This window comes from Phocoena sinus, chromosome 7 (genome assembly GCF_008692025.1).
Source record: "Phocoena sinus isolate mPhoSin1 chromosome 7, mPhoSin1.pri, whole genome shotgun sequence".
NCBI lineage: Eukaryota > Metazoa > Chordata > Mammalia > Artiodactyla > Phocoenidae > Phocoena > Phocoena sinus.
In genome coordinates, this window is record NC_045769.1 from 56,381,205 (window position 1) to 56,405,356 (window position 24,152).

General features: G+C 38.1%; 2 protein-coding genes and 1 long non-coding RNA gene across 4 annotated transcripts in view; 2 read left to right on the top strand and 1 right to left on the bottom strand.

Annotated features, from left to right (window-relative positions):
- Positions 1-4: 4 nt before the first annotated feature.
- LOC116756974 lies at positions 5-23,078 on the top strand. Its single transcript, XR_004350812.1, has 3 exons — positions 5-48; positions 3,037-3,079; positions 22,574-23,078. It is a non-coding gene; the product is annotated as an uncharacterized LOC116756974 (long non-coding RNA).
- LOC116756971 (tetratricopeptide repeat protein 30A-like) lies at positions 202-2,869 on the top strand. The gene has a single exon (XM_032638173.1). The coding sequence runs from the start codon at positions 233-235 to the stop codon at positions 2,225-2,227; it is 1,995 nt and encodes a 664-aa protein (XP_032494064.1). The 5' UTR covers positions 202-232; the 3' UTR covers positions 2,228-2,869.
- Positions 9,532-24,152, bottom strand: part of AGPS (alkylglycerone phosphate synthase) — a 141,205-nt gene continuing 126,584 nt past the window's right edge. The window contains exon 20 of one of the 2 annotated variants that reach the window (XM_032638171.1): positions 9,532-11,085. In XM_032638171.1, the coding sequence (XP_032494062.1) occupies positions 11,075-11,085 (11 nt within the window). In that variant the 3' untranslated portion in view covers positions 9,532-11,074. Of the gene's footprint in view, positions 15,000-24,152 lie in introns of both variants that reach the window. The other variant, XM_032638170.1, reaches the window with a different exon arrangement.

Sequence of the window (24,152 nt, forward strand, 5' to 3'; positions counted from 1 at the left end):
TCCTCTCCCCTCTAACGCCGCTCACACTCTGCAGTCTACAGAGGCCAGGTCAGTAATAGGCACACTCATATTCGTGACTGTTTTAAATCCCAGGTTGGTCGTTCCGCTGCAAAGTAACTTTGGGAGCACGCAAAAAAAAAAGCCCCACAAAACCCCCAACATTCTTTGCAGTCCTACGTTTCCGGTTGGCTTGTTGCCGTGGTAACGAGTACACACAACCACGGCAGCGGTTATGGCAGGGCTGGGCGGTGTGCAGATCCCCGACGGGGAGTTCACCGCGGTCGTGTACCGGCTCATCCGGGATGCCCGCTACGCCGAGGCCGTGCAGCTGCTGGGCGGAGAGCTCCAGCGGAGCCCGAGGAGCCGCGCCGGCCTGTCGCTGCTGGGCTACTGCTACTACCGCCTGCAGGAGTTCGCTCTGGCCGCCGAGTGCTATGAGCAGCTGGGCCAGCTGCACCCGGAGCTGGAGCAGTACCGCCTGTACCAGGCCCAGGCTCTGTACAAGGCCTGCCTTTACCCAGAGGCCACCCGCGTCGCCTTCCTCCTCCTGGACAACCCCGCCTACCACCACGGGGTCCTCCGTCTCCAAGCCGCGATCAAGTACAGCGAGGGCGATCTGCCCGGGGCCAGGAGCCTGGTGGAGCGGCTACTGAGTGAGGAAGGAGAAGACAGCGGGGGCGAGAACGAGCTCGATGGCCAGGTCAACCTGGGCTGTTTGCTCTACAAGGAGGGACATTATGAAGCGGCGTGTTCCAAGTTCTCTGCTGCCTTGCAGGCTTCGGGCTACCGGCCTGACCTTTCCTACAACCTGGCTTTGGCCTATTACAGCAGCCGGCACTACGCCCCGGCGCTGAAGCATATCGCCGACATTATTGAGCGTGGCATCCGCCAGCACCCAGAGCTGGGTGTGGGCATGACCACCGAGGGCATTGATGTTCGAAGTGTTGGCAACACCTTAGTCCTTCACCAGACCGCTCTGGTGGAAGCCTTCAACCTCAAGGCCGCCATAGAATACCAACTGAGAAACTCTGAGGCGGCCCAGGAAGCCCTCACAGATATGCCTCCGAGGGCAGAGGAAGAGTTAGACCCTGTGACCCTGCACAACCAGGCGCTAATGAACATGGATGCCAGGCCTACAGAAGGGTTTGAGAAGCTACAGTTTTTGCTCCAACAGAATCCCTTTCCCCCAGAGACCTTTGGCAACCTGTTGCTGCTCTACTGTAAATATGAGTATTTTGACCTGGCAGCAGATGTCCTGGCAGAGAATGCCCATTTGACTTACAAGTTCCTCACACCCTATCTCTATGACTTCTTGGATGCCATGATCACTTGCCAGACAGCTCCTGAAGAGGCTTTCATTAAGCTTGATGGGCTAGCAGGGAAGCTGACTGAACAGCTCCGGAAACTCACCATACAAGTGCAGGAAGCAAGACACAACAGAGATGATGAAGCTGTCAAAAAGGCAGTGAATGAATATGATGACACCCTTGAGAAGTATGTTCCCGTGCTGATGGCCCAGGCCAAAATCTACTGGAACCTTGAAAATTATCCAATGGTGGAAAAGATCTTCCGCAAATCTGTGGAATTCTGTAATGATCATGATGTGTGGAAGCTGAATGTGGCTCATGTTCTGTTCATGCAGGAAAACAAATACATAGAAGCCATAGGTTTTTATGAGCCCATAGTCAAGAAGCATTATGACAACATCCTGAATGTCAGTGCTATTGTGCTGGCTAACCTGTGTGTTTCATATATTATGACAAGTCAAAACGAAGAAGCCGAGGAGTTGATGAGGAAGATTGAAAAGGAGGAAGAGCAGCTCTCCTATGAGGACCCAGATAAGAAAATCTACCATCTCTGCATTGTGAATTTGGTGATAGGGACGCTCTATTGTGCCAAAGGAAATTATGACTTCGGTATTTCTCGGGTTATCAAAAGCTTGGAACCTTATAATAAAAAACTGGGAACTGATACCTGGTATTACGCCAAAAGATGCTTCCTGTCATTACTAGAAAACATGTCAAAACACATGATTGTGCTTCGTGACAGTGTTATTCAAGAATGTGTCCAGTTTCTAGAACACTGTGAACTTTATGGCAGGAACATACCTGCTGTTATTGACCAACCCCTGGAAGAAGAAAGAATGCATATTGGAAAGAATACAGTCACTTATGAATCCAGACAACTAAAAGCTTTGATTTATGAGATTATAGGATGGAATATGTAGTAATGTCTGACAGTAGCCTTATCATAATGGCTTTACATCTGTTTTTCACTCTTTTATCTGTATTTAGCTCTTGGCCTCTTTAGATTTATTACATGTTGAACTTTGTACACTTTAAAATTATAAAAATAACTAATATTTTGTTTTTAAAATCTTCACAAAGTGAAATATAAGAACTTTGACACCTAGAAAGACATGAAAAATTCAAAACTGCATGGGGACACTATTTCTATTAGAAATTGTTAGCACCTATGTTCCGTCTCCTTTGTTATCATTTGTACTTTGTGCATTTTGAAAGTCCCCTGCACAAGGATTATGTTATCCAGGGACTTGGCACTATCAGGCCCAGAACTCAGTAGTTAAAGTATAGGATTTCTAGGCTTTTAATAAGAACCTCAGGGATTGTGTGTCCTATTCTCACAGCCTACCCTCATTATTATATTAATTTTAATGCATACATATTAGATAGCATTTAGGGTGTTTTGTCAGGGTTTTTCAATATAAATGTAATGCTTTATGTAACCAAAATACGTTATAAATGTTTGGTGTTTTTTTTTTTTTCAAACATTCAAGAGTCACTGGGAGATCTTATACCCTTAACAAATTATGGTGCTGTGGTTTAGAGACAACAAACAATTGTCAAAGCAAGAATTTTCCATGGTTTTCTTTTGTTCCATTTGTTAATAATTTGAATACATGAACAAGATATATTTACTGTTTTTTCATAACTGTGCTCTCATTTAACAATGAGGAATAGCAGAGGTATCGTGAGAACTGTTTTCTTAATTCCTTCCTTTGTGTTTGCAATTTAGGATATGTTAATGCTGGAGTTGTTCCTGTGTGGTGGCCTCTCAGGTAAGGAAAAATCTAGACTATTCCCATGACCCCACCAAACTTTTCTCCCACCGCCATCACAAATGAAAAGGTCAATTCTGAAACCTCATCTGGTAGATTCATAACACTAGGCCATGCCCACAACCCTTCCAATGAAAACCCCACTCATTCTGCTTAGGCATTTTTATTTTCCGAACCATACAAGAGCTTTACTATTTGTTTCCACACCCCTTTTCTCTCCATAAATCAACCCCAACTCAACCTGACTTAGAGAAAAACAAACTAGCTTGAATTATATGAAATAGATGATTTTGGAAGTGTTTGAACTACAAAACTAGCATTTTTTTTATGGTTCAACCTAATAGCATTCTACTGAAAGATAGTGAACCCCTGCCATGATGAGATGATGATTTCTTTCCTTCAAGGAGAAATCACTTAGCCACATAGGTACCCAGACAGGGACTCACATAGGTATTCAGCATAAATCCTCTGTAGCATGACCTCCTGGGTGCTCAAATTCTATTAGATCTATCAGAAAATGTGGCTTATTATGAAGTCCAATGGTTTTGAATTTATCACTTTTCATCTAATTATGTAAGCTGATACCATTTACCCCTGACGTTTGAGCCCACACTGGGAGGACAATCAGTGTTTAATGACCTCTTCAGTGCATCCCTTAGCACAATTCCATCACTGGGAAATGTTCTTTAACAACTTTTGTACTAAAAGTGTCGCTGCTGCTTTGTGCAGTAGCTCTGTGCACTCTCAATCTTCATAGCCCCTTAAGATTTGGAAAGTAAATGAACTGAAATCTTATTTTTTAACAGCCATGTTAAAAAAAATTTCTTTTTTGCACATTTCCTCTAAACATTTTTTCTTTAACAAAAAAAAGCATAAAATGTAAGTAATGTTAACCACCCAAAAGCAAATGTTTTCCAGATTCCCTTTTGCAAATAGCCCAGCCTTTATTCAACCACACTTTATTTACCCAGGTGCTGTGTGTTTGTGGTTTGCATGTATGTGTAATTTAGCTTTTCAGAATATAAAAAGCTTTTCAGAACAGTTTTTAACCCCTTGCTGCTGGGCAGTTGGGATTTCCTGGTTAGTAATGCATCAGGAAATCCTGACTGCTCCTACCACTGAGTAAAGGTCAATCGTGGTGGCATTTGTCCCCTTCCTTACACTGGCTCTCCAGAGAGGCACCCACCAGGATTTATAGATTGCTCCCTGGCAACAGCAAAGACTCATGAACCAAGCCTACAAAACTGGCCAGCCGTCAGAGCCCTGGAGGAGACTGGGGAAGGGTCTAACTCCCCAGGCACTTATTGTTCTTTATTTTTAGGATATACTTCTTTTAAACTCACCTTCAAAGTACTCACCTCTGCTTACTGATACTAATAGGCAAGTGACTTTATGATGACTTCACATTGCCATTTGAATGAAGGCTTTCATCCCTAAAGCTCTGATGAAAAGCTTTGTTCTATGCTCCTAGAACTTCATGTACTCAGTGCTAAAAGCACTTTTCTTGACAAAAAAAGATTTCCCTATATTTCTCAAGCCTTTGCTCCTTCAGGATTTCTTCATAATATCTGCAGAGTGTATTTTAAAAAGATCAAATATTAAATCCATTATTTCATAACCTTAGTCAACTGATCTCCACACAAATGTTCAGAATATACGCATGTGTTTGTTGTACCCAAGTAGTTATTTCCATTTTCTCAGACATAAACAAAAACTTATTCTGTGCAGAACCACCAAGCAGACTCATTTGATCAGTGACATGACATGCCTACAAAAGGATTCATATTTCTCATGACAGCCCCTCTTTGAATTTGCCCTCAGCTGTGGCATGGATATTGACACTAATGTCATCTGTGAAGGTCAGGTGTAGAGTGGCTAACTCTGACCCATTCATGAGAAGCAGACAACTGGGAATTGGGAAAACTGTGGGGATGGCAGAGATCATCGAGCAATGAGACAGCTGTAATCATAGAAGATGACACTCCCTCCCAAAGGGGTGATAGAGGTATGGCCTCTCAGACCTCAGAGGAGCACCTCAGGTGGAATCCAAACAGAATTGTCAGTGATAGGTTTGGCCTGAGGTTAGAACAATTTGTGTGTTTGTTGAGGGCTATGGGGTAGATGCCCAAGTAAATAAGCTTCTAGTGAGATTAGAAAGGGCAAATGAGAAAAAAAAATTTTTTTTAAAGAAAGGGCAAATGGCTTGGAGGGGAAGTGTTAAGAGAGTAACTTTCTGACCCTTCTGCCCTATAATCCTTGCTTGGGCTCATTTCCACACTGGCATTCGGAGGGTTAGCAGTGCTGGAAGTCTGTTCAGGTAAGCAGAATATGGCTATCTACACTAACTGATTTTAAAAGGATAACATCACCAAAGACAAACCTTTCATTTCTGGTGAACATCAGCATTTTTAAATACAATCTTTGGTCTTATGTTCCTTTGTCTTTTTTTTTTTTTAATGACTATTGGTGATCTGGAAACATCTGGGAGGTTGTGCTTTCCTGAGGGTATTCTCTGCCACACTGAGCAGCTTCCTGGCAATGGTGTGACTTGCAGTTCACTATCCACCATTCACTAACTGCCTCTTATCCCCTGCTGACCTACCACTGGGACTAATGTGACATTTGGGGGTTTCGTTTCCACTTATTGGGCTATATACCCTTAGTATTAGTTAAACAGCACATTTTGTAATGTGCCAGTAACTCTGGGTTCTTGGTTGTCCAACCACATAATCACCATGACTGTAACCATCAAGTTCTATACTTATACCTTCATTCTAATTATAAAATACATGCAACTTTTTGAGTACCCTAATCCTTCAGCAGCAACCTTAATTCTTAAATTAGCAGTTTTAAGGAACTGTGACTTTCCAAAGAACCTAGATTGGTCTTAGATTGTAATAAAACATTTCTTTAATCTTAAATAGTCTTCAGTTTCTAGTCTCTCTACAGGAATATGTATGACTTATAGTAACAGGTTACTCTTACATTTTTAAGTACAGCTCAAAGGAATACAATATTAAAGTTATAAAAATGCAAAGTTATTAAGTCCATCAAACACAGCACTTCCTTTCATGAGTTTCATATTAAATCTATAAAGGCATCAATGCAGGGATTACACATTTACAGAGCATGACAGCATCTGGGACAAAAGGCTTCCTGGTATTTCTATGGCATGTAGTCATGAAGACAGCTGTTTCTCCTCTGTACTTGTGCCCTTCTGTGGAGGGCAATGACTAACAATCTACTTTAAAAAGCAGAAATTCTGTATACATCAGACTTACTACCCAGCACAAGCAGCCTAGAGCAGTGAAGCAGCCAGCACAGAGACTGGATTTTGTCAGACCTGGCTCCATCTCCTGGCAATGCCACTTCCCAGCTACTAACAGTGTGTGTTATTCAATGTCGCTAAATCTCAGTTATTTCACCGGAAAAAAGGGGACGATACCATACATTTCACAGGGTTGTTGTGATAACAATTAGAACTTCTTGTCTAGGGTTAAGTGCCCAGCAGTGTCTGGCTAATAATGGTTAAATTAAAAAATAAATTATTAATGCAATAATCAATTCTAGGGTAGCGTTTGGCATAAATACAGAGACTCATCAGAATCACTGAGACTGACTTAGAAGGGAGTTCTGAGTTTTTCATTTTACAAAAGATATTAGGCCCAAATAGGAAAAGTGACTAGTAGTTTGGTAGAGAAAAATGGAGCACCTGCAAAATTTCCAGAATAGATCCCTTTTCTCTGTGTTCTTAGACTCAGAACTCCACCTTCTCCTAAGTTATTTTACAGCTTTACAGTGACAAATTTCAGTCATTTAAAAAAATTATCTTTCCAGATCTAATGTGGACACAATGAGGTACAAAGGATGTGACAGAACTATGCAAGAATGGATTTAGAGGTTGTCCATCAGTCAATACTACGCCCAATCAACAGATCACACAAGAAAATGCAGCACAAGATGAGTTTACGAGTATATTGAAAAAGAAGAGACATGCCCCTGAAGGCAAACACAGGCAAAAGTAAATGTGATGGCAGTTAAAAACTTCATTTGTTTTTCTGATAGGGTAGCACAGGAAATCGGAGCAGCAAGCTTTAGCAAAGGATTTCAGTCTGGCAGCTGGCGATGTTAAATCCAAGTAGACGTCATTTGCATGTTTAATGTTTGGCATAAACGCTGATTCATTGAAAAAAGGCCTATTTGTTGACAAAATGTAAAAATATGAGGTGAACACAAGAGCATGTCAAGTGGAAATGTGCGCTAGCTGAACCCTGAATGCTCTTTCCTGGATGTGTTATTGGCCCTTGTTGTGTGTTGCAGATGCCTGCCATTACTTGGTTGAGAATCCAGGCAGTACATGTCTCAATTCTATTGATGTCCCAAAGCTGGATGGGACAAAAAATACTCTGGGTAAGAGTCAAGATTCTAAAATTTTGAAAATCTGGAACTAAATACAGTAAGATACAAATTTTACTAAGAATAAATATAAGTAATGAGGGTTTAAAAAAGTCAGCCTCAGGGATTAATCTCCAAAATATACAAAATAGCTCATGCAGCTCAATATCAAAAAAACAAATAACCCAATCAAAAAATGGGGGGGGGAAGATCTAAATAGACATTTCTCCAAAGAAGACCTACAGATGGCCAAAAAACACATTAAAAGATGCTCAACATCACTAATTATCAGAGAAATGCAAATCAAAACTACAATGAGGTATCACCTCACACTGGTCAGAATGGCTATCATGAAAAAATCTACAAACAATAAACGCTGGAGAGGGTGTGGAGAAAAGGGAACCCTCTTGCACTGTTGGTGGGAATGTAAATTGATACAGCCACTATGGAGAACAGCATGGAGGTCCCTTAAAAAACTAAAAACAGAACTACCGTATGACCCAGCAATCCCACTCCTGGGCATATACCCAGAGAAAACCATAATTCAAAAAGATACATGCAACCCAATGTTCATTGCACGACTATTTACAAGAGCCAGGACATGGAAGCAACCTAAATGTCCATCCACAGAGTAATGGATAAAGAAGATGTGGTACGTACATACAATGGAATATTACTCAGCCATAAAAAGGAACAAAACAGTGCAATTTGCAGAGACGTGGATAGACCCAGAAACTGTCATACAGAGTGAAGAAAGAGAAAAACAAATATCATATAATTCGCTTATATGTGGAATCTAGAGAAATGGTCCAGATGAACTTATTTGCAAAGCAGAAATAGAGACACAGATGTAGAGGACAAATTTATGAATACCGAGGCGAGGGGGGAAGCTGGGGGTGGGATGAATTGGGAGACTGGGATTGACATATATACCTACTATGTATAAAATAGATAACTAATGAGAACCTACTGTTTAGCACAGGGAACTCTACTCAATGCTTTGTGGTGACTTAAATGGGAAGGAAATCTAAAAAACAGGTGATATATGTATATGTGTAACTGATTCACCTTGCTGTACAACAGAAACTAATACAACATTGTAAAGCAACTATACTCCAATAAAAATGAATATAAAATAAAAAATCAGCCTCCATGGAGATGTGGACAAAATGGCACATGCAGAAAAGTCAAAGTGTTAAATTCAAATTCAGTGTGAGATGACAGTGCAATGTCCACTGTCCACCAAAAATGCAAGAGTGACTAAAGAATATTGGAATAAGGAATAAGGGAATCATTGGTCCTATTCTGGAACATTCAGAACTCGACACCTCACTTTAAAAACATCAAAAGGGCACATATGGAGAGAGATTAGGATGATGAAGGGTCTAGAACTGACAGGAGCAACAGGTGACTGAAGAAGATCTGGGGGAATGTGAGCTGTCTTTAAATGCCTGCAGAGCTGCCCTTCAACAGAGCAACTGGGCAATTCTTCATGACTACACAAGACAGAAGTTACGTTAATGGATAGAAGGGGGAAACAGATTTCAGTCTTATAAGTAAAAACCTCTTAATACCGGAAGATTTCAGAAACTGGGAAAAGGCTTGCTGGAAAACCAGTAAATTCCCATGTGGTCACAGCACATGTTCAGAAAAACTGGTGATCAATTTGTGGTCTGAGGGGTAGGATGGTCAGATACCAATTGTGTTTGGGAAAAAGATGAGATGATTTCTAAGGTTCATTCAGTCTGAGCCTTATATGAGCCCGGCAGAAAACTGCTTTCTTTAACTAACTACAACTAACTTATTATATAAGAGCTAAACTCTTAGTATGGCAAGTTATTATTTAAATGTATCAAGTAAGACTGTGTTCGACAGGTCCAATCTTCAGTTATTTCAGAGCCCAGACAACTACAACCTTCCCTCCAGTGTGGGAGCCACAGGCAGGGACAAAATCAGTGCACTTGTCATTCACTACTAGAGAGGCTACTTATGGGAACAGACTGTAAAGATTAGATGGAATCAACATGAAAAAAAGCAACAATTTCCGTAACAATGAATGGTTTGGGTATTGTTTTATTTTTTTCCCAGCACATCTTAAAAATCACACATGGGCATTTGCTTATAGAACAATACATTCTAGGAAAAGCAGTAAAAGGAGATCCAAACATACACTGAAAGCACAGTATATAGACTATGTGTTGAGCCCTTTGGAAAACAGTATGGCTCAGTCTGAACTGACAAAGCTATGCTGGACTCCCTTAAGAATTTTCCTTCCCACTACATATCCACTTTTAAGACTATTAATGTAAAGAGAAGAACTGTTTGTATGCATTAGTTACAGCAGTATAATGGCTTACATACAAGTGCTTACCCACATGTAGTTCCCAAAAGATGACTACAGTACTGGCAGGAATATGCACTGCCTTAGAGGAAGACTCAGGATAAGATATTATTCAAGTCAAGTTGTATCAGAGCCAAAGTATTTCACAGGCTTAGCAAAAAAGGACAAAAATTAAAAAATATAACCTACACATATTTCTCAGAAGATTTATCATTGTTCAGAAACAGAAATATTCATTATTCTGAAGGCACCATCACACACAAAAAGGACTGACCCCCAACATAAGGAATAGGAACCCACCCCCCTCCCCTCCTCCAGGCTCTGCTCCTCAGGGAGCTGTGTGAGCAAACACCCAAAACATGTAGGGGGTGTCTCCAGGACTGAGTATGCCACATCCACCAACCCACACCTTAGGGCTACTAAGTTGGGACACAAGGAATGAAAATGCAAGAAAGAAAGTACATGTAAATCCCACTGACTGAATAGGTGTATGTGAGAGTACAGGTCCACCACACAATTAGTTAAATATGCTAGAATAGGTGATTGAAACCAACACTGTGGAAAGGATCTTTTGTGTTTCCACACACAACTACTTCATTCCAACGCGTTCTTGAAGAGGAACAGCCTTGAACTGCTACACAAGCTCTGGCCTTAAAGACTTATCCTCTCCCACTCATTTTAAATAATGGCTATTTCATGGAAAAAAAAAATCCCAACAAGGCACTGTGAGCTTTTGGGGACATTCTTTAAATAGCTCAAAAAATAATTATTTAGAGAAACTTTATACCAGCACAAGCGTTTCATGTCCTTTTTGGATATGTGAACAAGATTGCTTTAGGGGTTAAACAACATGTTTCATAGGGTGCTTACAAAAAACACTGCCAACAATAAGATGCCTTAAAAACATGTATATATGCTGCTTAGAAATCCACACTAAAATATTTTCTTTCCTTCTCTCTCTCTCTCTCTTTCTGATTTGGAAGTTCAGAGTCTTTGAAAAATGCTCTTAATGATACTTAATGTGTTATTTTTGTTCCTTGTGGAAAAAAAAAAGTATAAAATAATCTCCTTTGGGAACCAAAAAAGAAACCTTTTCATGTTCACAGAACTAAAGTTACTTAATTCTGCGATGGTTCTTTGGCTTCAGTGGTCCTTACTCACGTTTGTTAAGGAATTCTTGTGGTTAGGAGAGCACAAGAGCACTCATTCTTTGAGGATCTTCCAAGGTTCAAATGGGAATGCTTCAGGTTCACAGGAGACTAAACACCTCCTAGGAATATAACATTGATTTAAAATAATTAGAGAGTAATAAAACCTAGCTAACAATATATTCATCTATAAATCCAAAAGGATTTAGTTAATATTTAGGTTGTACTTGATCATGCTTCATCAATAAAATTATAAAAATTAATTTTGTTTTCAAATCAGAGGAAATATGAAGATGAAAAACTAAAATCGAAAGAAAAACCCAGACGCAAACAGAAGAATGAACAGCTTCACACCCCCTCTGAAGAAAAAAATCTCTTAAACCCAGGTCCATTTTATTAATAATATAAGTTTCTATAATCTGTTGACATTACAGGTAGTTTTTACAGTTAAATTTCACACTAAAGACAAACACTGTTTGCTTTAGGGAGCAGAAAGCTGAGTAACTTACATCCTTCATGTTACACACTGTATTTCAATAGTTTAAAACAATCTTTTACACCTTCTGGATTTCCACATCAATGTACTATATGAAATTAATGAGGATTAAATGTATATATTGACAGGTGGCTCATTTGGGAACGTGAAGCCTTGAGCAAAGGCAAGCTTTCATAAAGCCAAAGGTGATTATGGATTCTTCAATCCTATCCTGGCACTTGTTATTTTCGGCTTTTCTCCCACCACGAGCTAAACCCTAATTAAAATCGAAATCGCCAAAGATTAAGTGGTAGCAAAAAGCTATTAAAGCTGTCCTTAACTCCTGTCTCAGTGTTTCTTAAAATGTAGACATGCTTTCCACAGAATTCCCCCTTGGCTGCTTCAAGCACCAGCATGTGCAGTTTGTGCATCAATGCATAATAAATGTTTGTGTTCTACGTTTACATAGAATAGATGTTCGACCAAACTCAGCCTATTTGAACAGCCAAGGCTACAGACTTCAGCTTGGGACCACAGGGCTTGTCTGATCAGCTATAGTTAAGAAGTTGCAGCTATAAAAGAATATGACAATGGAAAACCTCTGAAGCCAACATGCAAAAGTCATTTTCAAAACTGCAAGCTAGGACTCAGCAGTTACTAAGAGAATATTCTGAAAAAGAGGTTTTCTTGCAAATCTGTATCTGGTTTAATACACACACTGATGGAAGTTCATCCTTCACTGCATTTTTGTTTTCCAAAATACATCAACACAGCTATGTATACTAGAATGCTTCCAGCTTCATAAACAGCTTTTAAGTAATAGTACTATAGTATGTAAGCATTTAGGAAGAAAACTCCCAATTCCTCAAGAGAGGAAAGAATTTAATCCTCTTTCTTTGTGGTAAAATGCTGGGCACAATAAACATGTGGCTTCTGCAATTCTTACTAAACTAAAAAAGCTCACATTACTTAGCATAACACTAATAAACTCACTTATACACTGTAAAGTGCACCAAACATTAAGGCAGCTGTTTCTCTAGGGGTCAATAAAGCCTGTTCATACTGACTCTAGTATTCAATGCCATTTCTCACTAGCAGCAAGTTCCCATTCCCACTAAAATGTCAACCCAAATGTGACATCATCAAATAAAATATTAGAAATATGACTAATTTAAGAAAGACAAATTGGTGTTATGCAGCTGAGGCACCTCTCAGAGGTGGATGTGTGGAAGCAGGGAAAGCCTTTCTGATTTACTAAATCAGAGTGAAACAGTACTGATGAGTGTTTATGTGTTTCAAAATGATCCCTGTAGAAATGATTCTAACTACAAAATGTAGTCATCACTACAAAATCAAGGTTGGAGAGTCATGCATGCATGGAAGAAAACAAACGCATAAATCACTAATTTCCATAAGGTTCATGTAGAATAGTGAACAATTTCAGGTGTTACATTTCCTAATTCTGAGGTTATTGAAATCTGAACTCCCTAGGAAAGAACGTTATAACAATCACGTGCAAAGGAATGGATCTGCTTATGAATCTGTAAGTTTTATTTTTAAAAAATTACTCAGAAACATGTATACACTCCAGTGAGATATTAGTATCGTAATAAATTTTACATTTTGATCACCAATTAGAGAAATTACTTTCATGAATAGATGCATTTCATAAAGCTGAGATTTTTATAATTTGAGAAGCAAGTGTAATCTCCTCATCAAGTATCTAACTAGTTCAAATATCAAGGGCTTGAAGCAAAGATCTGCTGGAAATTTTATAATTAAAAATAAATCACCAATGAAGAGAGGCAGCTTCTAATAAATAAATATTTAGTTTTTGTTGTTAAACTAATGTTTCATTTTGATTTGCTTACAGATTTTAAGTTTATTAGTTTGAGGCCAATTTTATTTGTTAAAAATTATTTATCATTTTGAAGTCTTAAAAATATCATTTTGTGAATCAATTTTAGATTTTCTGGTTAAGGCTACTTCAGATATAAAAGGTATCAAACTGCCCAAAAATACTTTGGAGCTGTTGCTACATAGACAGTGTGTCCTTTTAAAGGATAGTCTGCATTTTGACTCATATTAGCTGATCAAATATTAATTCTAAAAAAATTATCAAAAGTTAGGTACTACATTAAGAAAATAATCTGTCTCAAAATGTGAACCATGAACCTTGACAGACAGTGATTCAAAGTAATCATTTCATTTATTTTAATATCCAGGTTTGAATGTAAAAATGTTCGCTAAATGTGGTTAACGTTCTCCCTATTGTTTAAGAAATATGATATTTCAAACTTTTGATTATGGTATGTGTATTAATACATTATATTTTTTAATTTAGGTTAAACCAGTAATTCAAAAAAGGCATTAAACCATTATTAAAAACTAAATTGAAACTTTACTTTTATATGGAAATTTATCATGTTGTTTGGGTTAATTTTTTTTTAAAAGGTTTTTTGTCATTGAAACTGTTGAGGTTTTCAAATTCAGTAGCTGAATGATGACTGTGTTTCTTTAGCCAAAACAGTTCTTTGAACTGGAGACATTCAGTGTAAGAAGTCTTCCCTCTTCTGCTCCTGTTGTAGCTTCTTCTGCATCTCAGCAACAAGAATGTGAAATGAGAAACATTAGAACTCTAAGTTGAATAAAGACATTCCTTTCATGGTAAACCTGTTCTTCACAAACAATGAGTGATAAGTCAGCTTTTCTTATAAAACATATTATGAATGAATTAGGATATAACAATATGTTATCTCAGTGATACAAATACAACTCATACCTCAGTAGAAACAGAAACATGGAGAACAAAAACATGTCCCCTGACAGAATAAAGCATACTAATGATTTAAGGTTTTATAACTGTATACTAATTTCAAAGAAAAATGTAGGCCAAGCACCTTACAGAACTGAAGGCATCCTAAATAAGAGGTTGCCTATATTCTTTCATGGGTATTCTCCCTTAATGACCTATTCACACTAGAATGCACTCTTAAAAAAACATACATGTATATCACTCCTCAGTGGAATCCTTCCCTAGATAGCTGCTTCCCAGAAATGTTCTCTTAAAAAAGAGGCTAGAGAAACAACAGATGACACCAAAATCTGGCTTTGTTCCTAAGAAGAAGCATCAATACAAAACAGCTGGCAGCATCTTCTTCTGAAATTAACCACTGGCAGCCTTGTGCTGCCTGACTGAAATTTGAAATGACAACCAGTTGGCTGTAAACTGATACACCTACAATGAGAGAGATTTAGGAATACCATCTGTCAATCCATAGATGTAGAAACAAAACAAACTACAGAATGAAACAAACTTATTTTAAACCAACAAACAAAGGTAGCTGAAATAAAGTCCATGATATATCTGATTACTGGTATAACCATAGTTAAAAGACTTAAAAAAAAAGTGACATTTTTCTTAACAATAGTAATGGATTTATAAAAGGTTTCTGTTTCCAAAGATGTTATTGGGGTCCACATATTCCTTGACAGACTTCAGCATCCCAAAGCCGACATCAGAGATACTTTCCTTTAGCCACTGCTTCCGTAACTTGCCCACTGGAAAAACAAAATCAAAAATGCTTCAATATACACTATGATGCTGGGAACCAATCAATCTTATGACGATGAATGAACAAACACTGTGTGATAAATGCTTTTATTCAAAAATGAGAAATGTTTTGCTGTATTTGATTTATTGAGCCCACCAGACTATCAAGCTCATTAAGCTCAGTGTACTCCCAGGGGAGCCTGTGCTCCACAGTGTCTCCTTTCTTTGTAAACTGTAAAATGGAGATGAAGGGAGCCTGCACTGAGATTATGGCCCATTTTACAAATAACAAAATGAGAAAAACATGCATTTCAAAAGAACCCGCCTCCTGTCTTTACCAGAACATGCCAAAGTTTCAGAGATAATAAAGTTAACTAAAGAAAACATATCCAGATAAATTTGCTGGGTATACTACAGCAAAAATTGACAAGCTATATATCCATAAAATATTTTGAGAACAAAAGCTTTTAAAAAATTGAGAAAATCTGAACTTTGGGCTTAAGAAAAAAATCTGGTTATGAGCTTTCCATTTGCATTTTCTTTTCATATGACTTTAAAATAAATTTGCATGTTCAAATAATTGTTATTTTCTTCCTATCATTTTTCCAGAATTAGAGTCTTTTTAGGCACTAAATAAATCAAATACCTAAACCATCTTAAATTTAATTATCTGCTTTTATACACTGTATCATGTTCCCCTTCTTTGTTTCTAAGTCTTGCTAATTTATTCTGAGAATAACGAATATAGTCGTTAGCAGCATAAATTATATTTTAAAAGGCATTCAACGAAAATGTAACCTTTTCTAAGCAGAACTTTTATAAGAAAGGATATGTACTTAATCTATAAAAGAATTCTGAAATGTCAATTTGCTTTGGCATTAAAAAGCAAAGCAGGATGCTGATTTATCTATGGGAAAATGGATAAATCTTATTTACGGGTAGGATTATTTGTGGTTAGTACTTTTCAAATGTATTATTGTAATAATTGAACCAAATGGTCATTTTCCACAAATGTTCATTAATGATCCAAAGTCATCAGCAGCGATTTAATTGGCCAACTAAAATGGGAAGCCTTCTTTCATTAAAGTATTCAGCCTGTCATTCTAAAATGCACTCTCATTTGTCAAGCTTCAGTGATCCACCACAGCATCTCCCTTTTGGAAAACTTAAATACCATTTTAAGCTCAACTCAAACCGTCTTTTGTGTCCAGTACTCCGGGAAACCACCAGTTGTCATTAAAATAATAAATAGCATGACATTCTCAGAAAGCAAAATATTTCTGCTTGGCTTCTAGAAATAAAGAAGCATTGCTGGTATTAAGATGAGGAAAAATGCTCTACAGCAGGAAAAAGAAATCTTAAATTCAAAAGAAAAATTCTGTTTAAAAGAGCTCTAAAACCAGAAGCCAAACAGTACAAACTGCTATTCATGCAATCTCTACCACCTAAAAGATGTTCTACCAGGTCCTCCTACTATCTCCCTAAGGGACAACTCACCACAATGCCTCAGCCTTAGTTTTCTCATATGCAAAGGGATTAGAAGCTACGGAATCTTTTCACTCCAAATATCCTACGATTTTTGCACTTAGAAAAAGTTACAAATCAGTTATTTCCAGATTTGCTCCAAGGTATTAAAAGAAAAAAAAAAAAAAACTACTCTGTGAATGGTAGAAGTGGCATTATTATAAGCTACCAACACTGAGGCAACTCAAGAGAGTGGGATGAAAAGGAGTCAATGCCAGTCTTCACTGTTATCTGTAATACAGTTTCACTGAATGTGTCCTGTGGTTATGGATGTAATTGTCCTGAAAAGACTGCAAACAACTGCTCCGACAAGATGGAGCACATTAGAACCTCAGCAGGATGCCCAACAGCTAGCTCGTCTGCCTCGTTTTACACCTCTAGTAATAATCCAATTCCACAAGGAGCTGAACCATCCTCTGAGAAGCCACCCAACAGCCACTGCATATTTAATGAAGTCGCTCACCAAGCGCTGGAAAACAGAAGGTGCTTGAAGTGCATCATTAGTTCTGTCAGAAGGATAATTTACACATCTATCTTGTCAAATTTTCTATGGTTTATACTTTTACAATAATCAATCTAACATACATTTGATTAGTGAACTAGAAAGTTAAAAAAATAAAAGGCAGTACAGGCAGCATAGCTGTGGCCCCTCAAAAACATATCTGATAAAATAATTTAACCCCTTGATGGCCTGATGGCAGAGGTCTGTAAGCTTCTTCTGTTAGTGATAACAGAATTTGAACTGAGGTCAGAAATCACAGTTTATGCAATTAAAGGGACTAGAAATCTTTTTGGATTTGCTTAACAATTTAAGTCAACTACATTACAGGATAAATGTACACAGAGAAAAGAGAGTTTAAGTAAAAACGCTTAATAAGCGTTTATAATAAGAGATTATTGGAAATAGTCTTCATAAAATTCTAGAGAACCTTCTCTGGCTGCCTCAGATGAATTGATAAATTAAAAAAACAACAATGAAACATCAAAGGCCCTAATCCCAAAGATGGGATCATACTTCAAAGTAGAAGACTTTTATTCTAGAGTTAAACAACAACAATAATAATGCCATTTGTACAATCTTTATTTGCACTGCTAGGCATTTTAGAAATTAGCTTATTATACTGATCTGGACATGTGTAACACACATGTGTGCACAACTATATAGTAGCTGCTTACATATCTGTAGACTCATTTTCAGAAAAGGAAGCATGCCATACTAAAGGGGAGAATGGATGAAGGAAAACAGCAAATAACAGGTGGCCAAAGACTACTTCAACATTCCTTGTATGTACAGTTATCCATGAAAAGTCATGTGTACCTTCATACCACATGAAGCTTATTCCTCTTTCCAGACCTGGATTACCTAATGTGGGGTATTCATGACTACTGACTCAGCTACACTCCTGTGACTTCTGACCCTCTAGAAGTGTAAACCTAGCTTGAGAGCCAACACTAGAGCTACAAAAAGCCAAATCCACCATTTCTGAAAATAAGAGAGACCCCGTATTCCATAATTCTCGTTTTTTCTACATATTCAATGCTCAAAATACTTAAGCCAGGTATTTAAGAGTCTTAGATGTATTTTTAAAGGTACAAAAATCATAGGCCAGCCAAATACAGAAAACTAATGGAGGAAATTCTTTGTCTGCTTAAATTAAAAGTGGAGTTCACTTTTTTACAATTTAATTTCTTATACTGTATATACAGACAGAATAAAATAAGTATTTTGTGTTTTTTCCATAATATACAGTACATTTAAAAATTATACTTTGGGGACTTCCCTGGCGGTCCAGTGGTTAAGACTTCGCCTTCCAATGCAGGGGGTGTGGTTTGATCCCTGGTTGGGCAACTAAGATCCCACATGCCTTGCGGCCAAAAAGCCAAAACATAAAACAGAAGCAATAGTGTAACAAATTCAGTAAAGACTTAAAAAATGGTCCACATCAAAAAAAAATCTTAAAAAAAAACTATACTTTGGAACAGAGAAAATAGAAGCTTTTTGAAATCACAGGCTCAACAGTCCCCTTTGGATGCTAACAGCTCCAAGAAATAATACATTTTGTGGGAAGATCAACAGCAAAGAATGAACAGACATGTATATAAGAGGGATGGGTAATGGGGGTCTTGTGTGTGGAAAATGTGAACATGTTGGCCAGCCTAGCCACCAAAAATTATCTGGAACTAATCTTTGTGGTCTAAGGGACTGAAGACTTAGCAGAAACTACCTAATAATCTCATCTTAAAAGGGACACATCTAGGGTCTGCTAGCCAGAGTTCTTTTTAACTAAATTAAAAACTCTCTGAATTATGAATTTGATTACAAGGCTGAAAAGACTTATTATACACTTATTTAAAAAACAAATCATGGGCTTCCCTGGTGGCACAGTGGTTAAGAATCCGCCTGCCAATGCAGGGGATATGGATTCGAGCCCTCGTCTGGGAAGATCCCACATGCCACGGAGTAGCTAAGCCTGTGCAGCACAACTACTAAGGCTGTGCTCTAGAGCCTGTGCTCCGCAACAAGAGAAGCCACTGCAATGAGAAGCCTGCACACCGCAACGAAGAGTAGCCCCCACTCACTGCAACTAGAGAAAGCCCACACACAACAACGAAGACCCAACTCATCTACAAATAAAAATAAATAAAATGAATTTATAAAAAAAATTAAAAACAAATTATGAAATGGGCTGTACGTTTAGAAGATTACTGAAGCTGAAGCTCAGAAGGAGAATTTAGCCAAAGTTAAAAGCACCTAACCGTTATTGAAATAACGGTGTTTTGAAAGTTCTACTTTGGGCATCCTGGATACCTTTTTAACACTATTCTACAGGTCAGATTTAAAAAAGAAAATCTAGATTTAGTTTCTTGTATGAGTGATCTGAGCACTGACTTTGTATTTCAAGATTTAATTAACCCAACTAAACTACTGGTGGATTATCTAAGGAACTAGCGCTAAAGGGACACCAACCTCTTGTCAGATGAGGTTCTGGCCCCATGTAACTTGATCTGTACTGATGAGAACAGAGAAGGACAATGGACAATTTCCACTCTTTCTGGTATCTGGTGATCTGACTATGATGATGTTTCTTTGGGAGGGAGTGGCGTGGGGTAGAACATTCAACCTGAAAAGAGGGTTTAGTTGTCCATCTGTTTGTGCTATAAGGCACTTGTGTGTGGGGTAGAGCGTTCAACCTGCAAAGAGGATTTAGTTGTCCGTCAGTTTGTGCTCTAAGGCATCTGTGTGTGTGTGTTTGGCTTCGGTGGAGGTACATGCTGAAGCCAACAGCGTTTCCAGCTGAGGGGTGTGAATACCCAGCTTTTAAAGACACATGAGATGGGACTATGACTACCGCAGAGTCTAATTTAATGCTTAGTGGATACTTAAAGTCACGTTTGATTTATTAAGTCATCTGACATATTTTCTACTACTAATGAAACTTCTGACATCAAGATGAAAGATTCATAGATAATTAAAATCTGGTATTATACGATTTTTCTCTTGTTAAATATTTTTTTTTTTTTTTTTTTTTTTTTTTTTTTGCGGTACGCGGGCCTCTCACTGTTGTGGCCTCTCCCGTTGCGGAGCACAGGCTCCGGACGTGCAGGCTCAGCGGCCATGGCTCACAGGCTCAACTGCTCCATGGCATGTGGGATCTTCCCAGACCGGGGCACGAACCCGCGTCCCCTGCATCGGCAGGCAGACTCTCAACCACTGCGCCACCAGGGAAGCCCTCTTGTTAAATATTTTTATATGTCAGTTTTCTTTATGCTAAGGTTTTATCTGTGCAGTTTATATAGCAGCTCTAAGATCTTACAGATCCTTGAATAGGTCTTTAGAGATGATGAAACAGAAAAAAACGCCTGAATTATCAAGGTAATAACAGATCACAAGAGCTGGATTCAATCTGTCTTCAGCAATCAAGTGCTAATTCTGCTAACATCCCCAAAAGATGGCTTGACACGCCCAAAGTTTAAACCAAGTGGCAATTAATGCCTATACAACAGAGCTGAAAGCAAGTAAACGGCCAAATAACATGAAATAGATAAGGACAGTCAACATCATATGCTCCTTGAAGACTAGGGCCATGTTTTATTCATTTTTGTAGTCCTGTTACATAATATAGTGTATGTCACACAGTAAGAATTCAAAAAATGTTAGTTAAAAAATAAATTTTGAACCACAGTTATCTGTAAGCCATTTTAGATAAGATGTAGGGATGCAAATATCCAGGGAAAGGCAATCTGGGTTTCCTTAATTTCCTTTGGTTTTATCTGTCTTGCATTCCCTATATTCTGACACTATTTCTTGGATATACTCAGAGCTATTCTATATTAACTAAGATAGGAGAAGGTATGTCACAGAACCTAACTCTCTTTTCCTTCAAATCTCTAGGAGCCTTTGGAGTATACCAATAGCTCTCAACAGAGGCAATTCTGCACCCTAAGGGACACTAAGCAATGTATAGAGAAGTTTTTGGTTGTCATAACTGGGGCGATGTTACCAGCATCTAGTGGGCAGGGGCCAGGGATGCTGCTAAACATACTACAATGCACAGGACGGCCCCCACACAAAGAATCTAGTAAAAAATGTCAACAGTGACAAGACCAAGAAATCTCGGACTATATGTTTCCAAAGGTCTGTCTCCTAGGAACCCAAACAATTTCCATAAAAGCAACATATCTTCACTGCTACAACCAACTGGATTAGCAGTGAATGGCTTTTACTATAGCAAGGTGACCTTGTTCTAAATTTGAGGCTACTGACCAAACTGAAAGAAATTCTGGAAAAAGTGGTAGACAGAAGTTATACTCTGAGAAAACCTACCATTAATGACAAATGCTAGTTTATTTCAGAACTTAACTCCTAAAGACTTGAATCTAATATCTACTGAAAAAAACTTTTAAGCCATATTTGTGGGCCATTTTCCCAGCCAATGTGTGAAAATATATATGAAATAAAGCTTCACAGCACTGTCTGGTAGAACTTCCTGTCTCGATAGAAATGTTCTGTATCTGCGGTATTTAACACAGTAGCCCCTAGCCACATGTGGATATCAAGCACTTGAAAGGTGGCTACTGCAAATGAGGAAATACATTTTTATTTCACTTTAATTAATTTAAATTTAAATAGCCACAAGTACTCTAGTGGTTTCTATGTTAGACACCAAAGACAGAACATTAAAAATTAACTTTACCTAAAGTTACTTTTAACAGATCTTACACTTGAAAATATCTATTAGGATTAACTGTCTGCTAATCACCTGAAACTGACTATAAAAAGTTAATTATTCTGTAACAATATAATAATGTAGTAGAGGTATTCTGAGACTAACATCTAGCACTTAGAAGAGTCTTGGTCATAAAATTGCTAGGGAGAAAAAGTTCTCTTTAGAGGTCCAAAGAGAAGTGGTATTATCCAAGCCACCTACTCTCTCCTAGTGGCTGAGAAAATACACCTGAAGCTGGAAGTTACTACAGGTATATATAGCACAAGGTAAGAGATGGCAAACACAACGTTGTCCCTGCCCTTTGTCTGGGACTGGGCATCTATAATTGCAAGGGTAGGAAGAAGCAGGGAACAATACATTCTTACAACAGATTTTCTGTCAGCTCTCAAATCTGTTCATCCTATGACATAGCTGAAATAGTTAAATGCTCAGTTACATCATGGATTAAATTGGCTTTTACAGTCTGGTCTTAGAATCTCACTATTTACAACATTGCTTCAGTGGGAAAATATTATAATCAACTTTAAGTTTTGTGAGAAAAAGCCAATAACAAAGAAGAAACTGAAGGAAAAAAAATTAAGAGTAAAACAAACTTTCTGCTACCTTATGGTAATCTGATAAAGATTCAATATTGGAAAGGCTATACTCATCTGGTAGCTATCAAAAGACCAAAATCACAACCAGCATATTGACACTGATATAGTCAAGATACAGAACATTTCCATCCCCACAAGGATCCTTGTGTTGCCTATTTATAATCATCCCCGCCCCACACCCAACTCCTGGAAATCACCAATCTGTTCTCTATTTCTCTAATTTTGTCATTTCAGATATGTTATAGAAATACTATCACACAGAATGCAACCTTTCAGAATTGGCTTTTTTTCACTCAGCATAATTTCCTGGAGATTCATCCAAGCTGCTGCATGCGTTGATGGTTCGTTTCCCCTTACTGCTGAGTCGTATTCCATGGTATAGACGTACCACAGTTTAGCCATTTAATGGTTGAAGGACACCTGAGCTTACTCCAGTTTGGGACTACTATGAGTAAATCTGCTCTGAATATACATATACAGGTTTATGTTTTCAATTCTCTGGTATAAATGCCCAAGAGTATAATTGTTGGGTTGAATGGCAGTTACATGTTTGATTTTATAAGAAACTGCCAAATGTTTTTATAGAATGACTGTACCACGTTACGTTCCAACCAGTAATGTATGATTGATCTAATTTCTCTACATCCTTGCCAGCATGACACTGCCACTATTTTTTTATTTTAGCTTTCTGATAGGTGTATAGTGGTTTCTCTTGTGGTTTTAATTTGCATTTCCCTAATGGTTACTGATGTTGAACATCTTTTCATGTAATTATTTGTCATTTGTATATCCTCTTCAGTGAAATGATTCTTTATGTCTTTTGCCCAGTTTCTAATTGAATTGTTTGTATTTTACTATTGAGCTTTGAGAGTTCTTTATATATTATAGATATAGGTTTTTTTTTTTTTTTTTTTTTTTTTTTTTGCGCTATGCGGGCCTCTCACTGCTGTGGCCTCTCCCGTTGCGGAGCACAGGCTCCGGACGCGCAGGCTCAGCAGCCATGGGTCACGGGCCAGCCACTCCGCGGCATGTGGGATCTTCCCGGACTGGGGCACGAACCCGCGTCCCCTGCATCGGCAGGCGGACTCTCAACCACTGCGCCACCAGGGAAGCCCAGATATAGGTCTTTTATTGGATATGTGGTTTGCACATATTTTCTCTTACTCTGTAGCCTAACTTTTCATCCTCTTAGCAGTCTTTCACAGAGCAAACATTTTTAATTTTGATGAGATCCAATTTATCAATTTTTCCTGTAATGGATTGTACTCTGGGGGAACAGTCTGAGAACTCTTTGCCCAACTCTAGATCTTGAATATTTTGTCTTGTTTTTTTTCTAAAAGTTTTATTATTTTATGTTTTACATTTAAGTATATTATCTGTGTTGAGTTAATTTTGGCATAAGGTGTGAGGTTCAGATCAAGGTTCTTTTTTTTTTTTTTTTTTTTAACCTATCAATGTCCAATTGTTCCAGCACCATTTGGTGAAAAAGCTATATACTTCCTCCACTGGACTGCTTTATACCTTTGTCAAAATTGGTTGGACATATTCGTGTGGATCTATTTCTGAGCTCTCTATTCTGTTCTATTGATCAATGTCACTCCTCCAATACCACACAGTCTTGATGACTGTATATTTTAAGTCTTGAAATCAGGTAAATTGATTCCTATGACTCTGTTCTTTTTTCAGAATTGTTTTAGCCATCTAGTTCCTTTGCCTTACCATATAAATTTGAGAATAATCTTTTCTACATCTACTAAAAATCTTTCTGAAATTTTGAAAGCAATTGTATTAAATAGGTAGATCAATCTAGGGA